Source organism: Candida orthopsilosis, assembly GCF_000315875.1.
Source record: "Candida orthopsilosis Co 90-125, chromosome 1 draft sequence".
In the NCBI taxonomy this organism is placed as follows: domain Eukaryota; kingdom Fungi; phylum Ascomycota; class Pichiomycetes; order Serinales; family Debaryomycetaceae; genus Lodderomyces; species Lodderomyces orthopsilosis.
This window is the reverse complement of record NC_018292.1, coordinates 1,472,132-1,486,064: the sequence shown is the minus strand read 5'-3', so window position 1 is coordinate 1,486,064 and position 13,933 is coordinate 1,472,132. Positions and strand designations below refer to the sequence as shown.

Here is a 13,933-nt window from a genome sequence, read left to right as displayed (position 1 = left end):
ATCTCACTAAGGAAAAGGCAATTGAATGGCCATGTTGCTCAAACTACCGACTCTAATTGCGCAGTTCTTACTAGCAACATTTGTAACTTGGATCATATTAACCACCTCAATTCCACAAGTATTGATCAACTACACAAATATTCAAGTCAAGACTAATCGATTCTTAAGTGACCAATATCCGCAAAATTCAATAACATTTCCCAAATCAATATCATCAATTACAGAATCCACTGTATATTACATAATTGGGCATCCTGATGACGAAGTTATGTTCTTTTCTCCTACAATATTGGAATTGTCAAAGCCAAAATACAACAACACGGTTAAACTATTGTGTTTTTCTAAAGGAGATGCCGTTGATGAGTCAATGGGACCCATCCGTGTCAGGGAGTTGTACAAATCGGCCGGTATACTAGGAATTGGTGAAGAAGACGTCACGGTGTTGAATTACAAAGATGGGATGGATGAGTCGTGGCCAGTAAACGATGTCCACGATTCATTGAAACAATACATCGATTTGAAAAGTAAATCAAAGCAGGTATTGATCACGTTTGATGAGTTGGGAGTCTCCAACCACCCAAATCATATCTCGTTATACCACGGTGCAAGGGCATTTCGCAACAACTCAATCAAGGACAATGTCAAATTGTACAAGCTAAAGAGTTTAGGATTTTGGGAAAAGTACAGTTTTACATTTTTGACAAACATCGAACTATTTGTTGGTTATGTCTCTACACTCATACAGAGGTTCGTACCGGTCAACATTACCGTTAGCTTTTTCGAACCAAAAAATAGTTCAACATCAATCAAAATATATTCCGATTTGAACATGCTTGCCTGTAGTTATGCAGCTATGGGGTATGGGCATTTCAGTCAAATGGTGTGGTTTAGGTACGGGTGGTTGATGCTAAGTAGATACCTCACATATAATCATTTGATAGAAGTTATGAATTAAATAGACAAAACTGGACATAGTTCACACATTTTTAAAACCAAACTGCTTTTGACACCAATTACTTCCATGCTCAAAATACTCTTTTTTGGATATGCTAATCTTTTCGAGGACATCATCGTTGCTTAAATTGATACCGCCATACCAACTCAATTCGTCTTTCGGTATGCCTTGGTAATCGTCATGAACTCTCACGTGCCACCTTTGGGGTAATTCTTTCGTCAATTCGGTTTCCAATCGTGCCTTAAAGTTGAGAAGATTTGTTGTTCCTCCAGATAGGCATATGTTCGCCAGTAGCAACGGTCTTGTGATTTCTGGACATGCTATAATACTCGACACCACTAAATCAGTCAAGTTTTTGATTGGTGCTGACTGCAACACCGAGCTTGACGCAGTGGCCTCATTGAGATCAAACATGATTTCAGGATGATAAAAAGATTCAGGAATAGTAAACCTCTCGTCGTACAAGGTCAACAACTGGGCGTCAGGGGCAACTTTAGTCTCTCTGGTCTTGACAAACCCCGTCGTGGTTGTCTTGAAATCTGGTAGTACAAATTCACACTTGTACTGTTGTTTGTTCTTTAGCACTTCATTGAAATTTTTAGCAAGAAAGCAGGTGGATTCTTTGATTGTGTTTATTAATATAGGATCATCTGACATATCATAATGTCTGAAGGAAATGACTTCACGTAGCATCCCATTGAGTAAGCTCCCTCCAATTGGTAGTTTTCGTACTCCTTCCCAGTGTACCTTTTTATAAATGACTGGAACAATCCAAGTAGCATTGAATCCTGAATCAATGACTAAAGTAAAGTCTGAACTTATAACTGACTCATCGACACCGAATGGTACTAGTGAAGCAGGAATACATCGAAAATACTCGCCAAACTCATATTCCTCAAACACTATTTGATCTGTATTGGAAGACAATTGCGGCAATTGAAAGGGTGTTTCAGTTAAAGTTAAATGTACATTCGATGGATCAATTTCCGTCTTCAGCATTTGATCTAGCGTGTAGTCCCAAATCGGTTTTTCTGTTTCCCAAGATGTTAGATTTCCCTGTTCAAATGGCCGCTTTATCTGCATCCCGGAATAATCTTTGGAATGGGTCTTGAACTGGTTCCCAATATGAATAACTCCATCCCTTGTTCTCGTTATTGCATTTAAAACTTTTGTAGGTGTTGGATTATCAGCGGAGTTGAAACCAGCCTTGATTTTGTATGCTCCATTATCCACCACCAAGTATTGTTTACTCATGGGTCGGTTGAGGGTAAGATTAATAGCTAATGTGATGTGCCCTGATTTTCTTTCGGTCTGTGTTTACAACGGTGAAAACAAAAAGAAGATGGTAGCACCGGTGTTGCCATCTTCATTAAGTGGTACTGTCCATATGGATGCAGTCCTCGAGCGAATCCCCGTCAGACAACACTTAGTTAACCACAGGATCTAAGATTTTTACCCCTAAAAGATGTAATTAACTTTGAAGGAAAACAGAAGTAGAATTGTAAGAATCTCGCTGTGGTTGGTATTAGGAACCGCGCGCCAAATCATTGCAGCCACAGTTTTAGTGCTTAATGCTCTAGAACCAATATCCCCTATACCTTTCACCAGATAGTAACCACGCTACATAAGTTCACATACTTAAGTCCTAGATTCACTGGGCCAATTGCCTTAGTAATTTTCAAAACTATTTTGCAACTTGTAAGATATTACTGTGGATATTTGCAATAATAAAAAAAAAAAAAATACAGGATTTGAATTTTTCTCTTTATTATTGTTGGGAATTATAATAAGCTGATTTCAGCAACGAAAAGAGCCGTGAAAGCGAAAACCTACAGCATAAAAGAAGAACAAGCATAGCTCCTTTGTTGCATCAGAGGCATTCAAGAACCCCGCTAAAACAAAAACAGCTAATACGAGAACCCTTATAATTTCGCAAAATCAATCCACGGTCATTAAATTTATAACGGGACTTTCCTACAACGGAATCATAGGAAACCTAGTTCAAATACTGTACACCACATAAAAACTATGACGTTATTGTCAAAAGTATTTAACAATAGCTCGGAGCGGCTGCTGCTGCTGTTGACTTCTTCTCACTCGCGGAAGTTAACCCCCACATCGTCACGCAGGTCGTCATCAGCATTATCTCCAATGAATTCGGCTGCATCCTACTCATCATCAATAGCACCTACAAGGACAAATACTGGTCGCAGTGCCAAATCACTGAGCTTTCCCAGTACCTCACCTGCATATACCTTGTCTATAGCACTTGAGTCACCTCCGATTATATTATATGGTAGTCCCTCGGAGTCTACCGGTTTCATCATATCTGGGCTACTAAGGTTGATAACAACAAGTGAGATTGAATTGGAACGAGTCACGCTTACATTGAGACAAACTATGAGATATACGAAACCATTTCTCATTCCAAACTCATCGACGATAGCTAATTGTGAAGAATGTACTAACAAGACAGAAGAATTGGCCCGTTGGGATGTTTTAACCTCACATTTCAAGTTCGCTCCAGGCAACCACGCCTATCCATTTTCACATTTATTGCCAGGATCCCTACCTCCGACTTCAAAATTAGGATCGTCCAGCTCACACTCTTTTATAAAATATGACTTAATTGCGGAAGTCGTAGCTACCGATACGGTGCAAGATAAAAGACTAGTACTTCCTATAAACATATCACGACTGACTTTAAGAGGACCAGACCGAAATTCCTTGCGAGTTTTCCCTCCTACTGAAGTTACTGCAAGCGCCGTATTACCAAATGTTGTATATCCGAAGTCGACTTTCCCAATTGAGCTTAAGTTGGACAATTTAGTGAGTGCTTCACAGCAAAGGAGATGGAGAATGAGAAAATTGGTGTGGAGAATAGAGGAAAATATCAAAGTCAAAGCTCATGTATGTCAAAAGCATGCAGGAAAACTTGACTCACTTGAAAAACTGTACAAGAAATCACCACAAAAGATTGAAAAGCCGTCAGGAATGCATCACAGTACTGTTCAAACAAATGTGGCATTCATTTATAGTCCATCTACACAATCTTCAAATGAGCCAGTGTTGTTAGAAAATGGATTGCCTGATAGTGTTCCCATTGATGATGGAACTCATGATATTGAGGAGACGGTGCGAACGGCACCTTCAAATGTTCATCAAAGTTTTCTTGAAGACTTTGGAGATGCATCAGCAAATGTTGGTCCAGTAGAGAATAGTGCCGGTAGTGCACTTACACCTCAACAATCGAACCGTCCAACTGACGCGGAAAAACATCTTTACATGGAAGAAACTAGAACAATAAATTATGGCGAGTTCAAGTCTGGTTGGAAATCTGACTTTTCCGGTAGAGGACGAATTGAAATGGTGGCCAATGTTTCTGCTAATAGATTATCCACCGGTTCAAATAATCACATCACCAAAGTTAGCACTGATGACAAGGTTCTAGCCGATAATGACTTCAAGAATGGGGCCAACATATCTTGTGATATCGATGATCCGACATTGGGAGTCTTTGTTACACATACATTGATTGTTGAAGTTGTTGTTGCTGAAGAATTGGTTCACCACGTTGACCGTAGGAATCCAAATAATCTTCACCCAACAAGTAGCAGAGACTCCGTCAATCTCAGAAGAAGATCATCCTCGAGTTCGGCTCCTTCCAACCAATCACCCAACTTGGCGCCTACCGCCTCAAACACTGCGGTAAAAAACAATCAATTGACGGGCGTTCCAACTGGAGCGGCACGTGTGTTGAGAATGCAATTCAAACTTCCCATTACTGAAAGATCAGGGCTTGGAATTGCATGGGATGATGAAGTTCCACCAACATATGAGGATGTAAGGACGTTGAGTCCTCCCAATTATCAAGACCAATCTGTGAATATAACACCTACTCTTGGGGCATCATCGGTACAGGAGAGATCAACACCAAATGTGTTGTATGGTAGAGGAGAAACTCCCATTGTAGGCAGTTTTGGGTTACAAGGACAAAATCAGCAAAGCTTGGATGGTATGATGGACAACATGCAAGAACTTTCTATATAGATCAAATATCCAATACATCTGTTCATACTACTATCTTTGTAGGAAACCAGCTAGTAATGCCATTGTTGCATTCTCTTCAGTAGTCGCGAATGCTTGAGTGTCGGGACCAAACTGGCTCACTTGAATTATGGAATCGTACAAATATAACACTTCTTGTAGTTCATGTACTGCTTCTGACCTTAAGTCCTGTACAACTTGATAAAATTCCCTGGATCTGATAACATTAATTGGTAGTCTATTCACGATAAGGAACGACAACAAATGATGCTGGAAAAGCCTTATTCGAGACTGATTGCTTCGAAGGGGAGGAATATGTTGACCCGCTAATGCGTTGTCAAAATTATCGGTCCTTCCAATCGGTGGCGCCTGTCTTTCGAAATTATAGGGTTGATCCGTGTAGCTCGTATTATCCTGTCCTGTCAGTCGATCTCCTGAATATTGTTGGTTGTGGTCCCTATTTGCACGTTTCCCAGCAGAACTTTTTCTTGACCCAGCAGTAATACCATGGGTTCTTAAATGCTCAACTAACTTTTTCGGTGACCCTTTATCAGATGGTACACGCACAATAGCTCGCATACAACTATTACAAACAGCAATATTTGAATTTCTGGCATCCTGTTTGAACCAGGGCCATACCCAAGACCGCTTCTTAGCACCGAATCTTTTACCCGGTCTGTTTTTTCTAGTTCGTTTAGGCTTTGGTGATGAATGTGTGGAAGACCGTCGTTGATGTTTATGATTGGAGGTCGTCAAATATAAATTAAGTTGAGCTGAGGGATTGGTTGAAGAGCTTCTTCTTTGATTGTTTGCCGGCACTGCCTCCAGATACATTTGGCTCGGTAGCTGAGGTGTAGGTTGTATTTGAGGTTGGAAGTGGTTCCCTGGCGTTGTCGAAGTTGGGAAGCTTGTAGGTACTACAGTGGGTACTGCTTCGTCCAATGTCTCCAACAAGCCTTGTGTGTTATTGAAAGATTGTGCTTGAAATGCAAACGGTAGATGTGTGGAATTGTCGTTATTGTGTTCACCTATCAGTTGTTGCTCCCATTCATCAGAGCTGTTGGTGTTTGTGTAATGCTGTAAGTTTCCACTCGCTATATCAGAGGGATTCATCATAGTCGAAAACACAATCGTACTACCTTCTGGTTTAAACTGTTCTAGCTAGTCAACTTATCACTCAGGTGACATTATTTTTATCAAGTGTGTTGGCTTTGAAATTGATGTCATTGCTTTAGGTGTTTGTTTGATGAAAATGTGGTTTTCTGGTTGAGTCGGAATTTATTATTTTGCGACCAAGAGAATTATACTTTGTGATTCAAAATAATAGAATAGAAACAACGCACCATACATTGAAAGTAAACAGTGCTGGGCAATTAACTGAAACGAGTCTTTATTGAAGCAAGGTGTATTAAATTACTTGTGCAAAAGTGTTAGCTGAACCATTTCTATTGTTGCTTGGTTTTTAGTTGAATTTTGAAACTAAATCTTGACAAAAAGTATGCAATTTATTAAGTTGTTTATATCATGTTTGTACTCTTCCAAATACATCTCTATTGTTAATATCTTTCAAGACTGAGTTAACCTAACATCGCAGAGTTCTACAATGAAAGCAACTTAGAGATATATAAGCTATCACTATGCCAATAAAGTACTTTCCGTTAGAATTCATCGTTATTTTGTAACCGTTTAATAACTTCATAACAGCATTATTCTCATAACTTCCCAAGCAGCATTTATGACCTAGAACAATGGTTTGGCTAAACAAAAGCATTACACTCATTTCTTTTTCGATTTCCTAATTTGGATTTCGCACCCAGCGATTTTTTTCAATTTTGTGTGAACTTTAAACGCGCACCATATTATTTCAGACTTAATCATCAATTGAGTAGAGTTTCTTCCGTATGTACCTGAACTTATGAGGCAAAAGAGCCAGCACTCTGCATGCACAATTACATGACTTGAAACGATGGTTGGGAAAGGAAACAACACATACAATAATCTTGGAACCTACGGCTAGAAATGTTATATAAACTCTAGAAAAAGCAGCCGAACTACGAAGAGGAAACTCTTTCTTCAGTTCAACCATACTCATATATAATACCCCAAATAAGCTAACCACACAGTTATCACAACTTCATACCCAAGTCGTTCTTTTTTGTTGTTTTCCACTCGTTAATTCCAACTTTAGTCTATCATTAGTTAATCCAACTACAGTCATTCCTTAATACAAATATACCCAGTTTCCTAATTAATATGAAGTTCAACAAATTCCTTGCAAGTTTGGCATCATTTTCTTTACTAACGCAAACAATTGCAGCTCCAGCAAAAAGGGGTGATGGAGATGATGACGATGATGTGGTTGTTGTGACGCTTCAAACAACCGTGCTGGATGTGCATACCAATACCCATATTGTTAATGCCCCTACTTCAACATACACTAACTACATTGTGAGTGCTAGCACTACAACGGTGACTCATTATACCGCCACTGTCACATCCACAATATGGGGTACAGCTCATACATACACCACTGTTGCTACTACACCAATTTCGGCTGCTGATGTTTCACCAATTAGTGAGAATGAAGTTCAATCATCAACAACAGAGCAACAGCAGCAGCAGCAGCAACAACAACAGACACTGCCTAGTGCTTCGCTGTCAACAGATGCAGCTACCGCACAGCAAGATACAGTTAATGCCGCTACACCATCATCAAGTTCAGGACAAGCTACTTCTTCCTCAACTGAAACATCTGCTACCCCTGGTGCTGGATCCTCAACACAATTGGTTCAACCATCAAGCACTGAATTGTTTACAGAGGAAACTGCAGACTCACTGTCTGATGGTCCAACCATTACCGCTACCGATATCCCCACTAGTACCGATTCTTGGATTATTGAAAACGTAACCACTGTTACATCCGATGGTGTTTGCTACGTTAATTATGATTACTACTACGATGGCGAGACTGATGCCGAGGAAACGGTGACACTGACCTCAACATACTATACTACTATCACCGCCAATTAGTGGTCTGTATCGTTTATTAGCTTTCTCTCATTCGTTGTATACTTTCGTACTTCCATTAACTCGGTTCTTTGTGTAATATAATAAATTTTGATTTCGTTTTTTTGCAACTTGTTAACGTTACCTATCGCAGAGTATCAACAAGGTTAGATCCCTCCAGTGGGGGGCGCGCTTTAAAATCGTAGCGGGAGTTATCCATTTCGGAGAAAGGCTCTACCTGTGCATGTAAATTGCTGCCTTCTCTGCTGTGAGAATTTAATCGTTTGATTTTGGGATCTTAAAAGAAAAAAGCTGCAATAGAGAAGACAAGCAATAGTGTCATCGAAAGGCAAGTTGAATTACATTAATGTGATCTTTTGGAATGCTGTAGTTGATGAATGACAACAGCTCGAGTTGTCATAGAAGGACATCAGTTCTTTTATCATAGGTCTGTAGCCCTGAAGAATATTTTTTTCTTCACGTTTTTTTCTGGAGTCATATATTACACGTGACTCGAAAAAAAGATAGTGCGCACTTCAACAAAAACATACGCAGGGAAAAATCTACTTGTGAGAAAAATCCTCTGTTCCTTTTTGAAAGCTCCATATAACCTTTATCACAACAAGACAAGATGGGTATGTTCAATAAGCATATACTGAGGTCGTTTAACAGAGGTTAACGCATGTTGAAGAGGGGAAGAGCTATACATCGAAATGTTGTTCAGAGAGGGATTGTTTCATCAAGTTTGATAAGTGAAAAATTTCAACGGCGAAGGAGATGGACGCATCAGGGAAAACATGTAGTTTTAGGAAACAAGTTTAATCATTAAATACATTATGGACATTTCACAAGGAGGAAGAGCTCACCGCACTGACCATGGACCAGTTGATGACCAAATATCTTTACAATTGATACTAACTATCTATTCTAGTGAACGTTCCAAAAACCAGAAGAACCTACTGTAAAGGTAAAGAATGTCGTAAACACACCCAACACAAGGTCACTCAATACAAAGCTGGTAAAGCTTCATTGTTTGCCCAAGGTAAGAGAAGATATGACAGAAAACAAAAGGGTTATGGTGGTCAAACCAAGCCAGTTTTCCACAAAAAGGCAAAGACTACCAAGAAAGTTGTTTTGAGATTGGAATGTGTTGTCTGTAAGACCAAGGCTCAATTGGCTTTGAAGAGATGTAAACATTTCGAATTGGGTGGTGACAAGAAACAAAAGGGTCAAGCTTTACAATTCTAAGGCTGTTGCTGATTGTTTATTTGACGTGTTTAAAAATATTTCAATAAAAATATTAATGTAAAATATTGAGACGAAGTGGGCTTTATTAAGCATTGTAGAGGTGATAGTATTTGCATTAGAACTCTAATGTGAGGTGTTGGGGAGAGAGCGCGTGCGTCCGAAGCGACCAGATTTTTTCTCATTCTGGACCTAATGCTCTGGTGCAAGTCTGGAACGTTTCACGTCAGGGAACGAAAAAAGAAAATTTTAAATCGAAAGAAAGGAGAGAGAATCAAAACAAAAACAAAAGGAGAGAGAGAGATTATCTTTTTTAGTGAAACGAGAATTTCAGTTTTTTGATCTATCCAAACGTGTGAACCAGTAACCACAACAAGCTTAATACACTGGACGTTTAATCACGATAACACATACAACTCACATTCATTTAGAGGACACTAGGACCAGCTTTCATTACAATCAAACGTTACTGTCTGTTTCTACACCATTCGTTATGAACTTTGATCAATTGACAGAGGAACAGAAGCAGCAGCTTTACCTACAGCATTTACAACAACAACAACAACAACAGCAACAACAACAACAACAGCAACAGCAACAGCAACAGCAACAGCAACAACAACAGCAACAACAACAGCAACTACAACAACAACAATATGCAAATCAGTACTCAGCACCACAGAGAGAGGTATACCAGCTGCTAAATCACGGACAAGCAAATCAAGGTGACGATAGCTTTATGGATGAAGACACAACTGAGTTAGTTGAAGAAGTCCCGGTACAGTTTGATACCCATTCACCAATTAGAGGACAACAGCAACCGAATAATCAACCACAGGGGTTATTGAACACTTTGTCTCCACAAACGAACACTATGTCATCACCTCGTTTTACACAGCTGGACAAGTTCGATCAAGGGTATTCGTCTCACTTTGGATACAACGGTAAAGGTGTTCAGTTTAGCTCAATAGACTCTATGAACTATCAGCCACCAGTGAATAATTTCACTCAGTTGAATAACATGTCTAATACTAATTTATCGGAGATCAGTAATGGTAATCATTCGTCACATCTGAATTTAGCTAGCTCACATGAGTTGAGTTCGCCACCAGAGACACCAGTCACGTCAGCTGCTTGGTCACAACAAGGACAGGCCCCGCAACCAGCTCAGGCCCCTATTCAACTTGCACCACAAGCTCTGCAATCACCAGTACGAGCACAGCAACAACTGACTGCTAACTTTACACCTCCACCAAGTAGTGGTGCCCGCAGCTTGAACCCATCTGGTAATACAGCTTCAAACTACGTTCATTTCAATAGGCAGCCACACCTTTTACCAAGCGAGATTCAAGATCGTGGTAAGGCAGTGAAGTTGAAGATGGAGAATTTCTACACCATGGCGGTCAATCATGCCATTGAAAGAAATCAAAGAAGAATGCAAATGGAGCAGAAATTGATTGAAGAAGGTGCAGGAGTTTCTGAAGAACGAAAGAATCGTCATATACAAAACTATAGCAAAAAAGAAAAGCAGTTCTTACGTTTAAGAAGAACCAAGTTATGTTTGGAAGATTTTGAAACGATTAAAGTGATCGGTAAAGGTGCATTTGGTGAAGTGAGATTAGTACAAAAGAAGGATAACGGTCATATTTATGCTATGAAGACATTGTTGAAGTCGGAAATGTACAAAAAGGATCAATTGGCGCATGTTCGTGCAGAAAGAGATGTATTGGCCAATAGTGATTCACCATGGGTTGTGTCATTATTCTATTCTTTCCAAGATTCACAATACCTTTACTTAATTATGGAGTATTTACCTGGAGGTGATTTGATGACAATGTTGATTAGATGGCAAATTTTCACAGAAGATATTACTCGATTCTATATGGCCGAATGTGTGTTGGCATTGGAAGCTATTCACAAGTTGGGTTTTATTCATCGTGATATTAAACCGGATAACATTTTGATTGATAGACGCGGACATATCAAACTAAGTGATTTCGGATTATCAACAGGGTTCCACAAGACTCATGATTCGAATTATTATAAGAAGTTGCTTGAAGAGAATCCTAGTCAACCGCCATTACCAGCTAATCAATTAACTAGTAACAACAATGGACGTAATTCAATGATGGTGGACGCTATCCACTTGACCATGTCAAACAGACAACAAATGCAAACATGGAGAAAATCACGAAGATTAATGGCTTATTCCACTGTGGGTACTCCTGATTATATTGCTCCTGAAATTTTTGTCCACCAAGGATATGGACAAGAATGTGATTGGTGGTCGTTAGGAGCAATCATGTTTGAATGTTTAGTTGGATGGCCTCCATTTTGTGCGGAAACCCCTCATGAAACATATCGTAAAATTATCAATTGGCAAGAAACTTTGCAAATACCCGATGATGTTCATCTTTCACCAGAAGCCGAAGATTTAATTAAACGATTATGTACATCAGCTGAACAAAGATTAGGTCGATATGGAGGAGCAGATGAGATTAAACAACATCCATTTTTCCGTGGTGTTGATTGGGATACTATACGAAAAGTTGATGCACCTTTTATTCCTAAATTGCGATCGATTACTGATACGAGATTTTTCCCAACTGACGAATTGGAAAATGTCCCTGATAATCCAATCTTGACTAAAGCTATGGAACAGAGAGAGTTGGATGCCAAAAATGGTGGTAGAAAGAATCCTAAGGAGGATTTGCCATTTATTGGATACACTTATTCAAGATTTGATTATTTGACAAGGAAAAATGCATTATAGAGAAAAGCTTGAGTAAAGAATATATGGTGTGAAGTTTGTAGTTGAATAAATATACAAAATTGTTCTGGATATTGCTACGTAAAGCCCTCAACTGTTAATTAGACACAAGTTAACGGATTTATCACGGCTTAAGAAGCCATGATTAGTATCTCCCTCTTTTATTATGTTTGAGCTTTTACCATATTGAGATAATTTAATACAAATCGGAGAACATATTGAGCAAATTTTGGTTCCTACTTGGTCTCTCCATAGCTACGAAAATCAGCCCATTATTTACTTTTACGTCCAACCCCATAAGCTCCCCTCCATGCAGCCGTGTCACCCATTACCTGTATGCACGTAATATACAATCTTCGCACTGGTCTTCTTTCAAATTTGGTCTTGTCTTCTCACAGCATTATCTCAGGTCGGATCGGTAATTGTATATAAATTGCCGACTTTAGAACAAGGAATGAAGTTACAAAGTTACAAAAACGAGAAAAATAGTCATGTGCATTTACACAAAGTTGGATAATCGGGTTTTAATTCGGAGCGGAATTCCGATTTGCATTTATGTTATCGAAGAAGGGCATATGCTTCAAACAACGAGTATCGATGGTTAGCTCCAACCTGCCCTTTTCAGAAACTGCATTACTTAGTTTATGCATACGGCTACAATTCATAAACAATTTGAAATCAAAAACAGGTGATTTGTGTCTATTTTCTGTATCAAAATGAGGAAAATTTGTTTGGAAATTCAATAGATGGGTCCCGTCATAGCCGGAGCTCCAAAAAGATCTGTTTTATTGGTCAATTCACAACAAAAAAACGTATCAATTTCATGACTATACATAACATATTCTCTTAAATTTTAACTCTACTATAGTCGTTGATGTAATTGAGGGATGATTGAGCGTAGCATGTGTGCGTATGGTAGATGTGCCTCCGTTGTTGTTCTCCCGAGATCTAGACTCGCGCGCAGTTAAGCCGGATAAATCTTGTTCGCACTTTACTTTTTATTTTGTGAGAGGGTTGTTTGTATTCAAAGTTGTGAGTGATCTTGATTTGGCAGCTAAAAATGAAAGAAAAAATAAAAACCTGTCAATCGTTTTGGATTTGCTTAACCTCTTCTCTCCCCCAACGAACCACCTGTAGTAAAAAAAGAACCCCTTGGGGCTATGCACCCCATAACAGATCATCATGTATATTCTAATTTTAGAAAGTTGAGTTGAAAATGGGTGTGTTGTTGGAGAACAACTTGGCAGTAAATTGCGCAATATATCACCGAAATTAGAAACTTCATGATCATGGCCAGAGTCAAGTAGACATTTTCTATTTAAAAAATCAGAAAAGGGGTGGTGGTGGCGGTGAAAGAGATACAAAGTCCTTTAAACAATAATGATGAAAGTTTCCAATTTTGGCAACAGTTAACAACTTTGGGGGGGGATTTCAAAGAGAGGAACTCCGATTGACCTCTTTACTACTTTCCTTGATGCTGTATTGCAATATATACAAGTTCGCGTGAAAAATTTAATTAGGAAGAAGCCGAACTTTGCCAATTGCAGCAGCATTGAGAAATCGTAAGATATCGAGTAAAAGTACGTTCTGTAATGTACAATATGTACTTGTATCAGATGCGATTACTAATTACACAAAATGCATTCGTATCATAAACCTCTTGTTGGTATTTATTACAATTCGTCTACTCCAAGTTCAGTAATTATCATATGACGTACAAGTGTAAAAATGTCGATATCATGCATAACGAAACTGTAAATGTATATGTCTGAATTTGGATGAAATTAAATCCGCAAAACTCAGATGCGATTACTAATTACACAAAATGTATTTAACTCTTGTTAATTTTTATTTTTTCTTCATAAATTCTTATTTTGCTTTTGTGTAGATCAGGGAAATACCTCGGCGTT

The 13,933-nt window shown here is 38.9% G+C and overlaps 6 protein-coding genes and 1 pseudogene across 7 annotated transcripts; 5 read left to right on the top strand and 2 right to left on the bottom strand. All coding sequences in view use genetic code 12, as the record gives it.

Annotated features, from left to right (window-relative positions):
- Nucleotides 1-25: 25 nt before the first annotated feature.
- On the top strand, nt 26-955 carry CORT_0A06720 (hypothetical protein; the record flags this gene model as incomplete). The annotated part of the gene is made up of 1 exon (XM_003866448.1): nt 26-955. The coding sequence occupies one exon, from the start codon at nt 26-28 to the stop codon at nt 953-955; it is 930 nt and encodes a 309-aa protein (XP_003866496.1).
- Nucleotides 956-976: 21 nt separating this feature from the next.
- On the bottom strand, nt 977-2,209 carry CORT_0A06710 (Arp6 protein; the record flags this gene model as incomplete). The annotated part of the gene is made up of 1 exon (XM_003866447.1): nt 977-2,209. One exon carries the CDS (start codon nt 2,207-2,209, stop codon nt 977-979), a length of 1,233 nt encoding a protein of 410 aa, XP_003866495.1.
- A 774-nt stretch (nt 2,210-2,983) lies between these two features.
- On the top strand, nt 2,984-5,005 carry CORT_0A06700 (Ldb19 protein; the record flags this gene model as incomplete). The annotated part of the gene is made up of 1 exon (XM_003866446.1): nt 2,984-5,005. One exon carries the CDS (start codon nt 2,984-2,986, stop codon nt 5,003-5,005), a length of 2,022 nt encoding a protein of 673 aa, XP_003866494.1.
- Nucleotides 5,006-5,035: 30 nt separating this feature from the next.
- CORT_0A06690 (hypothetical protein) lies at nt 5,036-6,118 on the bottom strand (the record flags this gene model as incomplete). Its single annotated transcript, XM_003866445.1, has 1 exon — nt 5,036-6,118. The coding sequence occupies one exon, from the start codon at nt 6,116-6,118 to the stop codon at nt 5,036-5,038; it is 1,083 nt and encodes a 360-aa protein (XP_003866493.1).
- A 1,137-nt stretch (nt 6,119-7,255) lies between these two features.
- Nucleotides 7,256-8,032, top strand: CORT_0A06680 (Fgr41 GPI-anchored protein; the record flags this gene model as incomplete). The annotated part of the gene is made up of 1 exon (XM_003866444.1): nt 7,256-8,032. The coding sequence occupies one exon, from the start codon at nt 7,256-7,258 to the stop codon at nt 8,030-8,032; it is 777 nt and encodes a 258-aa protein (XP_003866492.1).
- A 500-nt stretch (nt 8,033-8,532) lies between these two features.
- Nucleotides 8,533-9,256, top strand: CORT_0A06670 (annotated as a pseudogene). The gene is made up of 2 exons: nt 8,533-8,643; nt 8,939-9,256. Coding segments are annotated over exons 1-2 (429 nt in total).
- Nucleotides 9,257-9,746: 490 nt separating this feature from the next.
- CORT_0A06660 (Cbk1 Ser/Thr kinase) lies at nt 9,747-12,026 on the top strand (the record flags this gene model as incomplete). The annotated part of the gene is made up of 1 exon (XM_003866443.1): nt 9,747-12,026. One exon carries the CDS (start codon nt 9,747-9,749, stop codon nt 12,024-12,026), a length of 2,280 nt encoding a protein of 759 aa, XP_003866491.1.
- Between the last annotated feature and the right edge of the window lie 1,907 nt (nt 12,027-13,933).